We start from the raw sequence: 18562 nt of genomic DNA, 5'->3' as shown, positions 1-18562 counted from the left end.
ACAAACAAGCCCCACCACACCCAGCTTTTTCCACCTGGGCTCTGGGCCCCAAACTCAGATCCCCGAATTTCCAAAGCAATCACTTTACCAACTGGACTATCCTCCCAGCCCAAATCCTGTACTTTTTAGGGGGTGGTGGAATATAATGTGCCCACCATAGGTGTTTGGAACCCCCTCTCCTACCCCAGTGTTATCTCCAGAGACAAAAATCCATTAGCCACCTTCGGGAGAACAGTTTAATAAATTATATAGAAGGAAAGAATGTACAGCCACGGGGCCCAGGGAGACCACAAGCACAGGAACTCCCTTCAGCCTCGGAGTAAAGGAGATGGATTCGGTTTCTGAGGTAAAAAGGGAACAAGTACCTGCCTGCCTTTGCTGCTCAGGTAGTAGAATTCCAGACCCTGATTCCTTCTTTCGAATCCAGGTTCCAGTCTGTTTGAGAGCCTGCACACCCAGGCAGTAGCTATCTCCACTCAAAGAAGAAAAAACCTAGCTGTCAGTCACCCCGTCACCCCTACCTGTCAGTCTCCCTGTCCTCAAGCTCCACCACTCACAGGGCTCACAGTTGAAGTATACCAGCCCCTTCCTGCCCTTGGACCACAGGAGATGCGTTTCCAGTGACCCCCTCCCATGGGGTTGGGGAGGCTGGGATTTCAATCCTCAGTTGTCTTGAAGGTCCAGGTATCTGGGCTTCAGCACAGGTCCAGATCTGGCCTGGGTATTTCTGTGTCTGGGCTCAGCACCCAGAAGCTGAGACCTCAGACTCATGGGCCATGATGGCAGATGCATTCTCATAAACTAAGCTTGCCACGTTCTCATACATCGCCTCCTTTGGGACAAGGGCTGGAGCTGGTTTCTGGAGGGACTTCAAGATGCACTGGTGGAGGAACACATACTGGGCCTGGGGAGGATGCACAGGATGAGGGGTGCTTCCTGAAGGGCCCACAGCCCCCCACCACACCCACATTGTCCCCCGAAAACTCCTCACCTCTGTCTGCACCATCAGTGGCCGGCTCTCTCTCATCTTCTTCACAAAGCTGAAGGGACCCACCAGCCCCTCACACTCCAGCTGCCGCAGCAGGACATCCAGTGCAATTAGGGTGCCCGTCCGGCCCACACCAGCACTAGGCAAGGAACAAGACAGGAATCAGGCCTCTGGGGTGGGGAAGGGGAGAAGTCTGGAGTTCTAGGTGCTGAGATTGTATGGTTTTGGAACACCCAGGAAGTGCAGTACTCAGCAAGACACAGTTTGCTCCAGGTTTGGGAAGCAAAGGAAGACAGTGACTGGGCCTGGGGTGTTCCGCATGCATGGGTCATCTAGTGTGAGCTCTGCTCCATCTTTACAGTGTTCCCGAGTATGAAAATAAGATGTATCAGCACACCCAATTTACAGATAGCGAAATGAAAGCTGAGGAAAGGTATGTCCCAGGCCATGCAGCTAGTAACATGGAAATGAAATTTACAAGAAGAGTCAGTAAACAAATCGGTTCTGGGGTTTTGTTGTCTTGTTTGTTTCGTTTTTTGTTTTTTTTGTTTTTTTGTTTTTTTTTTTTTTTTTTTTTTTTTTGTCCACACAGGGTTTCTCTGTGTAGCCCTAGCTCTCTGGGAACTCTCTCTGCAGACCAGGCTGGCCTCAAACTCAGAGAGATCTGACTAACTCTGCCTTCTGAGTCCTGGGACTACGAGTGTGTCCCACCCCTGTCAGAGGTTTGGGTTTTTAAAAACTGAGTTTCTCTGTGTAGTCCCAGTTGTCCTGGAACTCAGTCTGAAGACCAGGCTGGCCTAGAACTTAAAGACCCACCCACCTCTGCCTTCCAAGTGCTTGGATTTCAGGTATGCCACCATGTCCAGCCCCAAAATTGCTTTTAAAAGTCATTTGACTTTTAATTTTATGTATGGGTGCTTGTCTGTGATGGATACTGAGTCCCTGGGGACAGGGACAGAGTGACAAGGTGACACTCACCTGCAATGCACAATGGGTGGACCTCCATCCTTGGTCTGATCCATCCATTGCCGAAGCATCTTTCGGAAAGCCAGCAAGGGGTCTGGGGAGTAAGGAACTCCATGGTCTGGCCAGGCCAGGTAGTGGAATTGGCGCAACGAGAGAGTCTGCTGTTCTTTCATCTGAAAGGAGGTGAAGGTGTAGAGGCTCCAGAACTTTCTATGCTTAATAGGGAATTCTCTGGGACACACACTGCAGGGAGACCTTGAGGGGTTCTGGTAGGGTTAGAGGGACTCACATGGAAGAGCTGAAGATGCCTCACTGTCCAGTTTTCTGACGCCTCCTCACTAATCAACATTACCTGCAGCTGCCCATGAATGCAAGGCTGAGCATCCAAGGGCCAGTAGTGCTCACACTTCACCTGGGAAGGGAGACAAGGACAGTCAGCAAAGAGTGCGTGCGTGCGTGCGTGCGTGCGTGCGTGCGTGCGTGCGTGCGTGCGAGTGCGTGCGAGTGTGTGTGTGTGTGTGTGTGTGTGTGGTGGTGGCACCCTGTGGAGAATGAGTATGCCTGTGTGTGCATACCTATTCAGATACCTGAGGTTGTTTTCTGGAGTCTTCCTCAACTGCTCTATGCTATACTTACTGGGGCAGTGGTCTCTCATTGAACACAGAGCGTGCTTGAGATGGCTAGTCTGGCAGGTCAGCTTGGTCCAAAGGTTCCATTTCCCTGCCTCCCAAAGGCTAGATTTGCAAATGAGTCACTATGCTCACCTGGCAAGTGTGAGCAATTCTCAGGATCCAATCTCTGGACTTGAGCCTACACGTCCCTATCCACTGAGTTATTTCCCCAGCCCTGAGAACAAGATACATTTTGCATGTTCTGCCCTCCCCGCCCCTTCCTAAAAAGATCTCTTGAGCTTGATTTGAAGTCAAAGATGGCCTTGACTTCTGATCTTCCTGCCTCCATCTCCAGAGTGCTGTGATTATAGGGCTGGCATCACCTCAAAGGTGTATACAGTGCTGTGGATTGGGCTCACAGCCTCATGCATATTAAGCAAGAGCCAGTCTCTCCATATGGCTCTTCTAATCAAGGCGAGAATATGCTTGCCGCCCTGGCAACAAGGTAGGCCCCATGGGTGCCAGGTCTAAAAGATTCGCTGGGCCAAAGGATCCCTAAATCTCAAGGTCTGTGGAGCCTTGATGTAATCTGACTGTGCCAGCACTCAAACTTATGTACTGAGAGCCTCATCCCCAAATTCATACATGGATGACATTTGGAAATGGGGGTCTATGGCAAGAGACTAGGATTAGATGGAGTTCTGAGGGTAGTCATGACTGTACGTGGTGAGGAAGAGACCTGAGCTGGAACACCGCTCTGCCTCACCACGTGATACTCTCCGTCTTGCAGGAAGAAGACCCGCTCTGGATGCTCTCCAGCTTCCCACCCTCCAGAAGCAAAAGCCACACGAACCTTTGTTCTATATAAAATATCCAGCCCATGGCATTTACTTACAGTTGCAGAACATGAACCTGTGGACATTATAAAGGTGGAGGGGATGGGTGCTGTGTGGAAGATGGCTAGAATTATATTGGAGAGATGCAGAGGCATGTAGAAGGGACTGCACCCAGTTAGTGTCTGAGTTGGGCTGGCCAAGACTTGGTGCTCAGGGGTTAGCACCAGGACAGAAATCTCTTCTCACCCGTCCAGACTCCATGCAGTTGGTCAGCATAACCAGGGTGTGGCTCTGCTGTTCCCAGACCATTCTCCAAAAATCACTCACAGTGTTAGGCAGGGGACCCTGGGTTGCGATGAACTCCTTGGGGCCCCAGAGACCCTAGATGAGGGAAGCAGGCATGTCAAAGGGAGGTCATCAGATGGCCACCCCCTTCAGTTCTTTATCTCTCCAGTCTCATTGAGTGCCACACCCCGCTGCCACCTTACAGGCATAAAGCTGGCGTTGATATAGTCAGAGCCTGGTTCCTCTTGGAGGGGCTGCAGGGGAACCCGGGACCAGTCATCTAAGAAAACACACCAGTATCAACAATGACAAGCAGGCTGTGAGAGGGTCTGGGGAGACAGCTCAGCTGGTAAAGTGACCTCAGTTCAGGATCCAGAAACCATATCTAAAAAGTTGGGCATTGAAAGTGACCTCAGTTCAGGATCCAGAAACCATATCTAAAAAGTTGGGCATTGTAGCATGTGCTCGCAAACCAAGAACTGAGGAGGGAGAGACAAGAGGATGCCTTAGGCTTATAGACCAGCCAGACTTGGTAAGTTCCAGATTACAGTTTCCCTGGAACTGTATTAAACCAAGTATGGTGATGCCTATAAAGCAAGCACTTGGGAGTAAAGGTGGGAGAATCAGCCGGGCGGTGGTGGTGAGCGCCTTTAATCCCAGCACTCAGGAGGCAGAGGCAGAGACTAGCAGATCTCTGTGAGTTCAAGGCCAGCATGTTCTCCAGAGTGAGTTCCGGGACAGCAAAGAAGGCTCAGCAGGTAAAGGCACCAAACCTGATGGACTGAGTTTAATCCCTGGTACCCACAGAGTGGAAGGAGAGAACTGACTAGTGCAGGCTGTTCTCTGGACCTCCACCAGAAACTAAGGGCTGGGGAGATGGCTCAGTGGATACAAGAGAGCATTTGGTTCTCTTGTAGAGGACCTGAGCTCAGTTCCCAACACTCATGTTGGGTGATGCAAAACCATCTGAAAATCAGCCCGTTACACAAAGCGTCTGGTCTCCATGGCACCCACATACAATACACACATACACACACACACACACACACACATACACGAGGAATAAAAATTAAAAATAATAAATTAAAAAATTTAAAGTAGCTAGGGACTGAAGAAGGCATTTGAGGTTGACTTCTGGCTTCCACAAGCATTCATGAAAACCTGGATGAACATACTTGAACACAAATTTGAGGCAGATACAAAGAAATGGGGGATGAACAGACAGACAAAGACAGACAGATACCACACACACACACACACACACACGAGAGAGAGAGAGAGAGAGAGAGAGAGAGAGAGAGAGAGAGAGAGAGATCTCCCAGGAATGGGGTTCTGGCTGACTCCAAGGGAGGCAGATGAAGGTGCAGACACTAGAGACTCACAGGGCAGTACATTCCTGTAGCGGTTCTTGGATCTGTTCTCTAGAGCCGATGCCGTTATTTGAGACTGGCCTTGGCCCTCCAGAGCCAGTTGCTAGAGGCAGAGAGACAGAGAGAAGGTTCAAGTGTTGGATGTTCTTTGCCTTCCTCCAACGCCCTCACAACTCCACCTACCCTCTTCAGTTTATCCACTGAATCTTGGGACTCTAGCACTCACAAACATTGGAGATATATGACACTCCACCTTGAGATACTTGAGAGGATTTAGTAGAACTGGGAGTTTCCTCATACAGATGTTCTAGGTGAGGGGTCAGAGGGTCCTTGTGTTATTATTAAGCCAAGTATCCATCATTATCTTAGGGTTTCAGAGAGTGGGAAGGAAACATGCCTGACAGTTTCTGTCTGACTAAAAGAGACAGGCTGAGCATATGGCTCACTTGCTGGAATGCTTGCCTAGCACGCACAAGGCCCTGGGTCGGATCCCCAGCACAGCATAAAACATGTGTGGTGGAGCACACCTTCAATCCCAATGGGTAAGAGGTCAGGGGGAGGACTGCAGGTTCAAGGTCATCCTTGGCTATATAGAATGTTCCAGGGTAGCCTGGAATACATGAGACCCTGCCTCAAAAAGGAGGTGAGGTTTATAGATGGTCTGTCTACAGGCAGCTGTTGGTTGCTGGAGAAGGAAGAGCTGTTTTCTTCAGAGGTATAGTCTGTGCTTTAGGTTGTTAGGTTAGGTTAGGTTGTTGTCTGTGCTTTAGTCAATAATGCCTCACCCAGTGTCCTTGACACAGAGGCAGGAGGAGCACCAAGAGCCAGCCAGGACTATGTAATGAAACCATACCTCTAAAATAATAGGACAAGAGAGAGCCAAGGAGGTGACCAGCTCTGATACATCTGTCCCCACTCACCTGATACTCCTGAGCAAATCCACAGTTGCTATCCTTCTCATTCTCCCTGACATGGTCAGCAAAGTCTTTGGCCAGGATATCCCCTGGGCAGCTGTGATGGGAAGAAGGGTAAAGAAGACAAGGACTTGGCTTGGAGAGATGGCTCAGTGGTTTAGGGCACTGGATGCTCTTCCAGAGGTCCTGAGTTCAATTCCCAGCAACCACGTGGCAGCTTACAACCATCCATAATGGGATCTGATGCCTCTCCTGGCACACAGGCATACATGCAGACAGAGCACTCATATATAAAATACACAAATAAAAATTCAAGTGAAAAAGACTTTAAGCACTTTGGGGCTGGCAAGATGTCTCAGCAGTTAAGGGTCCCAACACAAAGCCTGACTACCTGAGTTTTATCCTTGTTAGTCTCAAGCTGGGAGGAGAGAACCAACTCCCCTGGGTTGTCTTCTGACCTCCACACACTCCACATATATACTCATAAGACATAAGAGTAAATGAGGCCCAGTGCATTTAGGAGACGGAGGCAGGCAGATTTCTGTGAGTTTGAGGCTAGCCTGGTCTATGTAGTGAGTTACCATGATTTTGATTTAGCAGTGCCCTGACTAAAATACTCAAAAGGAAAGGTGTCAACGACTATTCCCGACTCATCTGCAAACACAGCAGTGTGGCTCACAGCAGCCCAAAGGCGCAAGCAATACAAGATGTCCATCGGTGACACGGTCAAAAGCCCAGTGTTCATGACACTGAGACAGGAGAAGCACCAAGCGTTTAAGGCCAGCCAGGACTAGATAATGAAAGCTTCCCTTAAAATAATGATACAAGAGCCACGGTGGTAATGCAAGCCTTTAATCCCAGCACTCAGGAGGCAGAGGCAGGCAGATCTCTGTGAGTTCAAAGCCTGCCTGGTCTATAAAGAGAGTTTCAGACAACCAAGGCTACACATAGAAACACTGCCTTAAAAAAACAAACAAACAAACAAAACAGAGGCTAACAAGTTGGCTCAGCAGGCAAAGTCACTAAGTCACTAACCTATCAACGTGACTACCTGAATTTGATCCCTAGGACCCACATGGTAGAAAGAGAGAGCCAACTCCTTCACACACACACACACACACACACACACACACACACACACACACAGTGCACACCAACACATGCATGGATACCATTAATGTAATTTAAAATTGCAATGGAGCAAGCGTCCATCAGTGAGTAAATGGATAAACTAAATGTGGTCTCCCATACAACAGAGCACTATTATTCAGCCTTTAAAAGGAAGAGGATGGAGCTGGAGAAATGGCTCGGTTATTGAGAGAGGACTTAGACACCCACATAATGACTCACAACTGTCTACAATTCCAGTTCCAGGGGATCCAGAACTCTTCTGTCCTCTGTGGTACTGCCATAGGTGGTGCATGTATACACATGCAGGCTAGACACATTTACACATAAAACATAAGAACAAAATAAAATCTTAAAACAGACAGAAAACACTCTCCAAATTCCTCCCTTAGAAGGAAATTGGCATCCTTGCTTTCCCTTGCAAAGCTTCACCTGACGAGTCCCACCTGACATCTCTCTCATGTATTCACAGTGTAGCAGGAGAGTCCTTGCCGGTATAACAAGACTGTTCTCAGTCCTAGACAGAGTAACTCCACTTGCAGCCATTTATCTGTTCTTTATATGAGACCTCCACAAAGCGAAATCATCCGTTCCACAGTGTGACAGTTTTTTCTGAGACTGCCGGAATCCCTCACAGAAGCCAGGATTCACAGACTTTCCCAGAGCCTGGTGGTGTGCCTTTCCTTGCCGCAGCCTTTAGTCACTTCTGCTGTTTGAACACACGGGGGCGCACAAGGCCTAGGTTTGCATCCTTCCTGCTTTAGTCACGTCACAAAGAAATTTGCCTGATGTAGGTGAGGATTGGCTCTTGGAGAACTCAGCCCTCTTTCTACAGGCAGCAGGCACTGCAGGTAATCCCTAATAGGCTCGCTTGCTCATCAAGCTGCGCTGGTTTGAGCCCTCTGACCTTTTAGTGCCATCCCTGTTTGGAAGCAGATATTTCTTTTCCAAGCCCCTGGTGAATTCACAGGACACACCTGAGTTACTTCAAATCTGTGTTCTCACATGCTTCTTCATTGGCTTCGCTTTTCCTCTAGCAGTTTTTTTAAATTATGTGTTTTATTTAGTGTGTATTAGCGGGGTGAGGTAGGGGAGCATGCATGTGCCCTGTGTGTGTAGCGGGGAGTTAGATAACAACTCCTGGGAATCACACTTTCTTTCCACAGTGTGAATCCTGCGAACTGGACTCAGGACACAAGGCACCACCGCAAGTACCTTCTAGATGGAGCTGCTTGACAGACTACCTTCTGTTGGTTTTGTTTTTATTTATTTAGGTTTGGTTTTTGTATCTGAGATAGAGTTTTGCTGTGGAGTCTGGACTGTTCTGCATCTCACTATGTAGATCAGACTGGCCTCAGAACTCACAGAGACCAGCCTGCCTCTGCCTCTGAAGTGCTGGGATTAAAGGCATGTGCCACCAAGCCTGGCCCTCTTCTCTCATTTTAATGTTGTCTGCTATGTTCCTCAACCTCCCTCTGCCCTCTTTTTGCTTTATTTGTCTCCATACATAGATCTAGGTCTAGAATCTCTTGCCTTTTAGCAATTCCTGGGGCTAGAACACAAGTTCAGTTTGATACCAAGACCCACATATAGAAAGAGAGAACCAATTCCCACACATGATCCTCTGACCTTCTCACATGCGATTTGTTGTGTAGTCACATAGATAGATAGATGATAGATAGATAGATAGATAGATAGATGATAGATAGATGATAGATAGATAGATAGATAGATAGATAGATAGATAGATGATAGATAGATAGTGTACTGGCTATTTTTGTGTCAACTTGACACAGCTGGAGTTATCACAGAGAAAGGAGCTTCAGTTGAGGAAATGCCTCCATGAGATCCAACTGTAAGGCATTTTCTCAATTAGTGATCAAGGGGGAAAGGCCCCTTGTGGGTAGGACCATCCCTGGGCTGGTAGTCTTGGGTTCTATAAGAGAGTAGGCTGAGCAAGCCAGAGGAGGCAAGCCAGTAAAGAACATCCCTCCATGGCTTCTGCATCAGCTCCTGCTTTCTGACCTGTTTGAGTTCCAGTCCTGACTTCCTTTGGTGATGAACAGCAGCATGGAAGTGTAAGCCGAATAAACCCTTTCCTCCCCAACTTGCTTCTTGGTCATGATGTTTGTGCAGGAATAGAAACCCTGACTAAGACAGATAGATAGATAGATAGATAGATAGATAGATAGATAGATAGATAGATGATAGTTAGATGTAAGAAATTCAGATGGAGACTGGAGAGATGGCTCAGTGGTTAAGAAAACTGGTTAGTCTTCCGGAGGACTCAGGTTCAATCCCTAGGGCCCACACCCACATGGCAGCCCACCACCATCTGTAACTCTGTTAGATCTATTGGGATCTAATGCCCTCATCTGGCCGCCTCAGGCACCAAGACTGTGCGCAGTAAACAGACATACATGCAGGAGAACATTCATACACATAAAATAAATAAAACTTTTTAAAATTAGGCTGAATATGATCAAACTATATTGCATACACATACAAAATTTTCAAAGGATAATAAATAAAAAATTTTAAAAGCATTGAGTCCCTGAATGAGCTGCGGCCCATTGCAGGGTCCCAGGCCCCTTCTGAGACTTGTGTGGGGAAACTAATTGGTTCAGCCCTCTGACCTGTCCAATGAGCAGCAAGCTTGACAGACCTGACGGTGATTCCCTCGGACGCTTCCCAGCCTCGCTCACCTGCACACCAGATCCTTGGGCACTTCCTTGGGCTGTCTCTTCTTTCTCCTGCAAGGAAGATACTGTAAAGCTCAAGGCCTAAGCTCAGGACCAGGGATCCTCATCTTCCCTTCCGGGTTGCCACCAGCCAAGTACCCACCAGTCCTGTACCAAGACTCACCTCCTCTTCAGGAAGACAATCAGCAGACCTACCAGGATGAAAAGCAGGATGATGCCCACAATGGCTCCAGCAATGATGGCTGCCATGAGAAACAAAGGAGAGACGCTGGGGACCACGTGTGCGTGACATGTGTGTGTGTGTGTGTGTGTGTGTGTGATGGCACATGTGCATGTAGATATTCTTTAACAGCCTTTTATGTGGTCAATTTCTCTCTTCACCACATGGATCCCAGGGGTCGAACTCAAGTCCGTCGGTCTTGTGAGTTATATGTCTTTACCTGATGACCCAGCTTGCTGGCCCAAAACCTAGGCCTTGTCTACAGATTTGCTATTTCTGTCCTCAGTTGTGTTGAGAGGCCCACAGGGAAGATGGAAAAAAGGGAAACGACAACACTTCTTTGCAAACCCCTGGCTCTTTTAGTTGCACACCCAAATTATTATTTTTTAATGTATTCTCTCTCTCTCTCTCTCTCTCTCTCTCTCTCTGCATGCATGCATGCATGCCAGGGTGCACATGTGGAGCTCGGAGGAAGCTTAGAGGAAGGAGTTGGTTCTTCCTTTCACCATGTCAGTTCCTGGGGTTGAATTCAGGTCAGCAAGCTCTTTCACCCATCTTGCCAGCTCATTACATTAAAGTACATCATTTCTCCTTTTACATGTGTGTGTGTGTGTGTGTGTGTGTGTGTGTGTGTACATGTGAGTATAGGTGTCCTTAGAGCCCAGAAGAGGGCACTGGATACCCTGAAAGAGGGAGCCTGATGTGAGTGCTGGGAACCAAACTCAGTTCCTCTGAAAAAGCACTATGTACTCTTAGCTGGGAATGGTGGCCCATGCCTTAAATCCCAGCACTCAGGAGGCAGAGGCATGCGGATCTCTGTGAGTTCACTGCCATCCTCCTCTACATAGTTCCAAACCAATCAAAGCTGCATAGTTGCAATGCATCCCCAAGGGGAAGTCTAGGTAGCATGATGTCACATCATATCCCCAAAGCGGAGAGCAATCAAAAGTAGAGAGCAGAGAGTTGATGCATGCCAGTACCTGGTTATTGTCTCCATTCCTATACAATCTAGGATTCTCTGCTCAGGGACTGGAGCCACCCAACGTGCTACCTGAAGGATGTGAGACTTCCCAGAAACCAAGACACCCATCCAACAACAAACCGACCCATTGGTTAGCCTAATCTAGACAGCCCACCATCACACACTCTCTCGTCCTCACGGCATCAGTTCTCCCAAGGGTAGGGGCTTGGTCTTCTTAGAGATTTGCTTGCCAAGGGGACAATGCCTAGCAGTGAAGCTCTCCTGACATCTAGGACTGCTCAAGACCTTGCTTGTTCCTAGGCTCTGATGGGCACAGTTCTCCTAGGATCTGTCCTTAGACACTAAGTACTAGTGAAGACCCATCTCCATTAGCCTTGGGAGCCCAAGGCTGCACCTGCCCAGCAGTTCTGGTTGTATATAGCTGGTGGTGGACAGATTCCAGTAGGAATACATACGTCCTTTATGACAATTGCGTACCTCACCAATTTGGTCCCTCAGCATTTGACAAGAGACTCTGTCCCTTCTAGAATGCTAGTTTGTGAAAAGAAAAACACTCCCAAGGAACAGACCGGACAAAGCAAAGTTCAACACTGCATTCTCTTCTGCTGTCTGACCAGAATGGACACCTAGGATTTATTAGACGCCCTGATTCCTGAGAAGAGACAAAGGGAACAGAATGATACACACATTCACTGGGCCGTCAAGATGGCTCAGTGGGTTGAACCGCTTGCAGCCAAGCCTGGTGAAAACACCCACATAAAAGATGGAACAAGTTGTCTTTGACATCCATACATGCACAGTGGCATGTGTGTGCACTCCCCACTCCCGCCCCATCCCCAAATATATAAGTGGAATAAACCATTTAAAAGAAAGATTAGAGATAAAAATCAGAGAATGCAACTGTGAAGAGATGTGGCTCAGGGTTAAAAGCATTGGTTGCTCTTCCAGAGGACCTTGGTTCAACACTTAGAACCACAGGGCAGCTCACAGCCACATGAAACTCCAGTTCCAGGGAATCTGATGCCTCCTTTTGGCTGCTTCCGGTATGGCATGCATGTGATATATAGACATTCATGAAGGCAAAACACCATACAGATTAAAAAGATAATAACTATTTGGTGGGGGTGAGACAGGGTTTCTTTATGCAGTTCTGGCTGTCCTGGAACTCACCCTTTAGACCAGGCTGGCCTTGAACTCAGAAATCTTACTCCATCTGCCTCCCAAGTGCTGGGATTAAAGGTGTACATCACCACTGCCCAGCCTAATTATTTTAGTTAAAGGTCAATGGTACTGGAAGCTTCAGTGGTGTTGAAAATACACTGACTGCCAGCAAGCTGTGTGATGACTTCAAGTGACTGGATTGTGTGTATGATGAATTTTATCTCAAGAAAGCTGTTTTAAGGAAATTAGTGAGCCGGTTCAGTTGGTAAAGTGTTTGCATTGCAAGCATGATGGCTAGGTTCCATCTCAGAAATAACCAGGCCTGGTGGCACATGCCTATATTATCAGTCTGAGGAGGGCGAGGCATGCGTATTCCTGGAGCTTGCTGAACTGGGATCCAGATCCCAAGATACCCATCCAACAACAAGCGACCCCTCTGTTAGCCTAATCTAGACAGCCAGCTATCACACACTCCTTCATCCTCATGGCATCAGCTCCACTTGGCCAGACTGAGGTCAACAAGAGACCAGGTCTCTATAAGAAAAGAAATGTATGAGGAGCGGTGAGATGGGTCAGGGGGTGAAGATGCTCACCAGCAGGCCCTGTGACCCATGTGGCAGGAGGAAATACGGACTCCTGTGGTTCGTTTTCTGACCCTTCATGTGCACTGTGGCACACACACAAATAAAAAAGTAAGTAAATATAATACAAAAACATTTAATGTGGATGCTAAATAAACCATACACAAGATTATCCTCTGGTCACATGCATAAACGTGTGCACATGTGCCACGGCACTCCGGTCGAGTCAGCCTGTCAGGCAGGGATGCCTAAAAGCTGCTCATGAGGAAAAAAGAGTTTCAAGGAAGCTCTCCTCCTGGAGTCTGGCGAAAGCCAGCTCTCCAGTTGGGTCAGTTTGACAAGTGGAAGCTTGGAAGCTGCCCACAAGGAAAAGAGTTACGGAAATTCCCTCCTGGAGTCTGGCGTCCCCTCTAAACATAAATTAATTTTCCACTCCCGAGTAAGTCTAGTATATGGATTCACGTGCCCTCTATTAAGCATTACCCTATTATAAGTGCCTTTTAAGATTGAATTCTGACATAGCTAAAGCCTCTCCCAGTGTTCCAAGATCCCAGATTACAGCAAGGAGTTTAACCTATTCAGTAACTAATTAAGCACTACAATAAAACAGAGCCATTAACTCAACTGGTCTGCAGGAAGAGCCTGGGAATCTCACTGAGATAGAAATATTTAGTACAGGTTACATTCCATGCCAAGAGCAAGTTGATATACTATCCTGATAAATGGGGATTCTCCAGACAAGATAAGAATTAGCAAGGCCTAGGAATTTAGGGGTCCATGACACTACATTATTCTTGAGGCCTGTCAAGAGTTAAAACCCCCTGGTGCTATTAACACTAAAGTGTGAAATTCTTGCCTGGCATTTGACTGATCCTAGGCAGGGCTGTTAATCTCTATTGTAAACATTTATCTAGTTCCTGCAAATTCCTTTCTTTTGTATCTGGTAAATTTCAGTGTACCTTGTCTTATTGTGATTTGTAGCTCCTGATAATTCGCTGTAATATAAAATAGTCTAATGCTCGACCAGAGATTACATTCAGACTCTACACAACCTCTCCTGTGTGTGTCTGTTTGTCAATTTAATCCTAAGCTTTGCCCACCTACTCTAGAGACCCGTTTTACGCAGACACAGGGACCCAGAGGGTCTGCGGCACACATGAACCTGCACGCACATGTGCGCACACTCAGAAAGATGGAGATAGTGAAATCAGAAAACAAAAGGCAGACAGACCAAAACAGAACAAAATAAACAACAACAACTAACAACAACAAAAACAACAACAAAAACCCACGGCCTCTCTTCATGGCAAGGTTTGTCTCTGGGCTCTCTACTCACCTGCACTCTCTGTGTGGCAAGTTGTAGAGACAGACTGGGCCTTCAGTTTGTTGAAGACAGTCATGACGGTGGCTGTGTAGGACTGAGCTGGCTCAAGATCTGACACGGTCACGCCCTTCCCACACAAAGATCCATTTTCAGAGCTCCATTTCCTACCCACTTTCACCTCAAAGTTCTCATAACCCCCAGATGGGCAGGACCAGGTCAGGAGGACCCCATATCCCCCAGAAGTGCTGATGCAGGAGGTGATGTTGACAGCAGCTGGTACTAAGTAAAGAAAACGAGAGGAATCAATAGGATCCATCCATCAAAGGTGGCTGGGTTTGCACACCCAGCTCTCTGAGAACTAGCCTATCCAAAGTCCTTCCAGACTACAACCCCCACAATGCCTTGGATTCTGTATCACTGAATGTATAAGGTTACAACCCCATGGCATTATGGAATTTGTAGTCCGCTCCTATTTTTTTCCTTTAGAAATATTTTAGTTATGTGTATGTATTATTGTCTATATAGGGATGTGTGTATGTGGGTAGAAGTGCCCACTGGAGCCAGAAATGGGTGAGTATTGAGTACCGTGCACTTGAGTTGACGGTGTTTGTGAGGCCCTGGACTTGGTGGGAAAAACTGAACTCTCTAAGAGCAGTGAGTGCTCTTAACTATCAAGCTGTCTCTCCAACTCTGCCGCTCCCTTCTTGGCCATGAGGTTGAGCCTCATCCCATTCTATCTACAAAGAGAATGGGGCATATCAGCTGTGGGCACCTGTAGGCTTCGTATGGCATTGGGCATATCGTTCCTTTCTGCCCACAAGCTGAAGTTGCACAAAGTGCCAGATCTGAGTCTTTACCTCAGATCCTTAGTATTATCTTTGGATTTGGTTTCATGTCCTGAAGGATCTTGCTTTCTCTAGGTCTCTTTTTCACTGAACCCAGTAGGTGTAGAAATGAGAATAGCGGTCCTTAGGAGGACTCCATATCAGGGCCACTGAGCTGTGGGTATAGTTTTTATTCTGTAGATCTGTGAAAGCTAAATTTGACCAGAGCCCTAGGGTTGTGTCCACAGCCATTCATGGTCGTTAACACCTGTAATATCCTAGTGGGATGCTGAGACAGGTGATTGGCCATGAGTTTGAGGATAACCTGAGCCACATTGTGAGTATCTGTCTTAGAGTGAGTCAAAGAGAGAGGGAGTTGGAGAGAGAGAGAGAGAGAGAGAGAGAGAGAGAGAGAGAGAGAGAGCCTCCTCAAGCTTGAGGCCTTGGAATCTCTCTGGTCCTGTGGTATGATGGGATTTGTGGTCCAGTTACCTTTCCTGCCACACAAAGAAGCTGACAGTGAAGGTATTAGCTTCTGAGTGGTATTGAGCCTTCCTGACTCCAAAGACCCCATTTCCCAAGAGTTTAAAAAGCACACTAAAAGAAACCCCTACAACCAACAGAGCCTATAGTTTGGAAATTTCTACTTGCTGAGGAATGATAATTTTTAGGAACAAGGCCTATAAATTTAGTGACACCAGTGTAATGGTTTGAATGAAAATGGCCCCCACAGTCTTTGAATGCTTAGTCATCAGTTGGTAGAAAGTCTGGGAATGGTTAGGAGGTGTGGCCTGGACGGAGGAGGTGTGTCACTGAGGGTGGGCTTTGGGATTTCAAAGGCCCAAGCCAGGCCCATGGTGTCTCTCTCTCTCTCTCTCTCTCTCTCTCTCTCTCTCTCTCTCTCTCTCCCTCATTACTTTTTCTTATTCTTATTCTCACCAAAAATCTTAATTTAAAAATTAATAAACAAGCGAGAAGCTGGGTGATCCCAGCACTTGGGAGGTGGAGGCAAGGCGATCAGTTCAAGGCCAGCCTGGAAGACCCCATGTCAGCAAATAAACAAACATAGGGTTGACCATTTGGGTTTGATCTCTGAGCTCCACAGGGTGGAAGGAGAGAAATGACTCCTGCAAGTTGTTCTCTGACCTCTGCACACCCAACCTACCCACACTGACACGCGAATAAAAAAGTAAATATGAAGAAAGGTGGGTTAGGGACTGTGATAAAAATAAGGATAATACAAATTGAGCAGGGATGCCAAACAAAGAGAGGCAATTAGCTCATCAGCTGCTTGTTCCAGCAAGCTGATTAAGGGGTCTAGTCTAGCCCAGAGCGTCTCAAATTTCTGTTTTATTTCTTGTCCTTTTGGGGGCTGTGGGGAACCAAAAACATCCCTGACCTCCCAAGCCCCCTTTCCCTACTGCCAGATGCTGCGATCACCAACATTTGTGCGCGCGCGTGCGTGTATGTGTGTGTGTGTGTGTGTTTGTATGCATGACTTTCTCTCTATCCTTCTTTTTTTTTTTTTTTTTTTTTTTTTTGAGACAGGGTTTCTCTGTGTAGCCCTGGCTGTCCCGGAACTCACTCTGTAGACCAGGCTGGCCTCAAACTTAGAAATCCACCTGCCTCTGCCTCCCGAGTGCTGGGATTAAAGGCATACGCCACCACCGCCCGGCCTATCATTTTCTTTCTAACCAGCCTCTTAATAGTTAAAAGAGACCAGTCAGAATGGCTAAGATCAAAAATTCAGGTGACAGCAGATGCTGGCGAGGATGTGGAGAAAGAGGAACACTCCTCCATTGTTGGTGGGATTGCAAGCTTGTACAACCACTCTGGAAATCAGTCTGGCGGTTCCTCAGAAAATTGCACATAGTACTACCGAAGGATTCTGCGATACCTCTCCTGGGCATACATCCAGAAGATGTTCCAACCGGTAAGAAGGACACATGCTCCACTATGTTCATAGCAGCCTTATTTATAATAGCCAGAAGCTGGAAAGAACCCAGATGCCCCTCAAAGAGGAATGGATACAGAAAATGTGGTACATTTACACAATAGAGTATTTCTCAGCTATTAAAAAGAATGAATTTATGAAATTCCTAGGCAAATGGATGGACCTGGAGGGCATCATCCTGAGTGAGGTAACCCAATCACAAAAGAACTCACATGATATGTGCTCACTGATAAGTGGATATTAGCCCAGATACTTAGGATACCCAAGATATAAGATACAATTTGCTAAACACATGAAACTCAAGAAGAACGAAGACCAAAGTGTGGACCCTTTGCCCCTTCTTAGAATTGGAAACAATCACCCATGGAAGGAGTTACAGAGATAAAGTTTGGAGCTGAGACGAAAGGATGGACCATCTAGAGACTGCCATATCCGGGGATCCATCCCATAATCAGCCTCCCAACGCTGACACCATTGTATACACTAGCAAGATTTTGCTGAAAGGACCCTGATATAGCTGTCTCTTGTGAGACTATACCTGGGCCTAGCAAACACAGAAGTGAATGCTCACAGTCAGCTATTGGATGGATCACAGGACCCCCAATGAAGGAGCTAAAGAAAGTACCCAAGGAGCTGAAGGGGTCTGCAACCCCCGCAGAGCTCATGTCTCTAGCTGCATATGTATCAGAAGATGGCCTAGTCAGCCATCAGTGGAAAGAGAGGCCCATTGGTTGTGCAAACTTTATATGCCTCGGTACAGGGGACCGCCAGGTCCAAGAAGTGGGAGTGTGTGGGGGAGGATAGTGGGGGGGAGGGTATGGGGGACTTTTGGGATAGCACTGGAAATGTAAATGAAGAAAATACCTAATAAAAAAATAAGAGTAAAAAAAATAAAAAAGAGTTAAAAGAGGGGCTGGAGAGATGGCTCAGCAGTTAAGAACACTTGACTACTCTTCCAGAAGTCCTGGGTTCAATTCCCAGCAACCCCAGGATGGCGCACAACCATCTGTAATGGGATCTAATCCCCTTTTCTGGTGTGTGTGAAGATTGCTACAGTGAACTTATTTAAATAGAATAAATAAATGTTAAAAAAAAAAGAAAAAGAAAAAGAGTTAAAAGACTTCAGAGTTTCTTGCCAACCCCAGATAGTTAAATTTTCCTCCTGTCAGTGCTGATCCTATAAATTACCTGCCACTGTGGGGAGAGGGGATGAGGGGGTGGCTTTCAGCTGCTACCAGCACCGACCTCAATCACTGATGCCTTACCTTGATGCCTTCCCCAGCTTGAGCTGGTTCTCGACAAATTAATTAAGTAATTAGTTAATTATTTTTGTGATTTGTTTGTTTGTTTTTCAAGACAGGGTTTCTCTGTATAGCCCTGGCTGCCCTGGAACTCACTCTGTAGACCAGGCTGGCCTCAAACTCAGAAATCTGCCTGCCTCTGCCTCCCAAGTGCTGGGATTAAAGGTGTGCGCCACCACTGCCCGCCAATTTTGTGATTTTTAAAAATAATTTTTAAAATAACTTTTTCAAGTTCTTTTTTGTTTTCTTGGGGTGGGTTGTTTGTTTGCTTTTATTGTTTTTGTTTTTGTGTTTGTTTGTTTGCTTTTGAGATAGAATTTTTCTATGTCTGGTCGTGGCTGTCATGGAACTGGCTCTGTACACCAGTCTGACCTCAAACTCCTAGAGACCTGCTTCTGCCTCTGAAATGCTGTGA

At 46.9% G+C, this 18562-nt stretch overlaps 1 protein-coding gene across 1 annotated transcript in view; it reads right to left on the bottom strand.

The window, feature by feature from the left end:
- Positions 1 to 359: 359 nt before the first annotated feature.
- Ptprh (protein tyrosine phosphatase receptor type H) overlaps positions 360 to 18562 on the bottom strand; it is a 36326-nt gene continuing 18123 nt past the window's right edge. Inside the window, exons 12-22 of the mRNA XM_085841090.1 lie at positions 14081 to 14347; positions 9964 to 10042; positions 9804 to 9851; positions 5977 to 6067; positions 5069 to 5159; positions 3890 to 3966; positions 3648 to 3782; positions 2244 to 2366; positions 1967 to 2127; positions 992 to 1127; positions 360 to 904 (exon numbers count right to left, since the gene is read on the bottom strand). Of these exons, the coding sequence (XP_085697216.1) occupies positions 740 to 904; positions 992 to 1127; positions 1967 to 2127; positions 2244 to 2366; positions 3648 to 3782; positions 3890 to 3966; positions 5069 to 5159; positions 5977 to 6067; positions 9804 to 9851; positions 9964 to 10042; positions 14081 to 14347 (1373 nt within the window). The 3' untranslated portion in view covers positions 360 to 739. The remainder of the gene's footprint in view (positions 905 to 991; positions 1128 to 1966; positions 2128 to 2243; positions 2367 to 3647; positions 3783 to 3889; positions 3967 to 5068; positions 5160 to 5976; positions 6068 to 9803; positions 9852 to 9963; positions 10043 to 14080; positions 14348 to 18562) is intronic.

This window comes from Mus caroli, unplaced genomic scaffold (assembly GCF_978045245.1).
Source record: "Mus caroli unplaced genomic scaffold, Mus_caroli_1 scaffold_8, whole genome shotgun sequence".
In the NCBI taxonomy this organism is placed as follows: domain Eukaryota; kingdom Metazoa; phylum Chordata; class Mammalia; order Rodentia; family Muridae; genus Mus; species Mus caroli.
The sequence above is the reverse complement of the archived record's forward strand: the minus strand, read 5'-3'. Positions and strand labels throughout refer to the sequence as shown.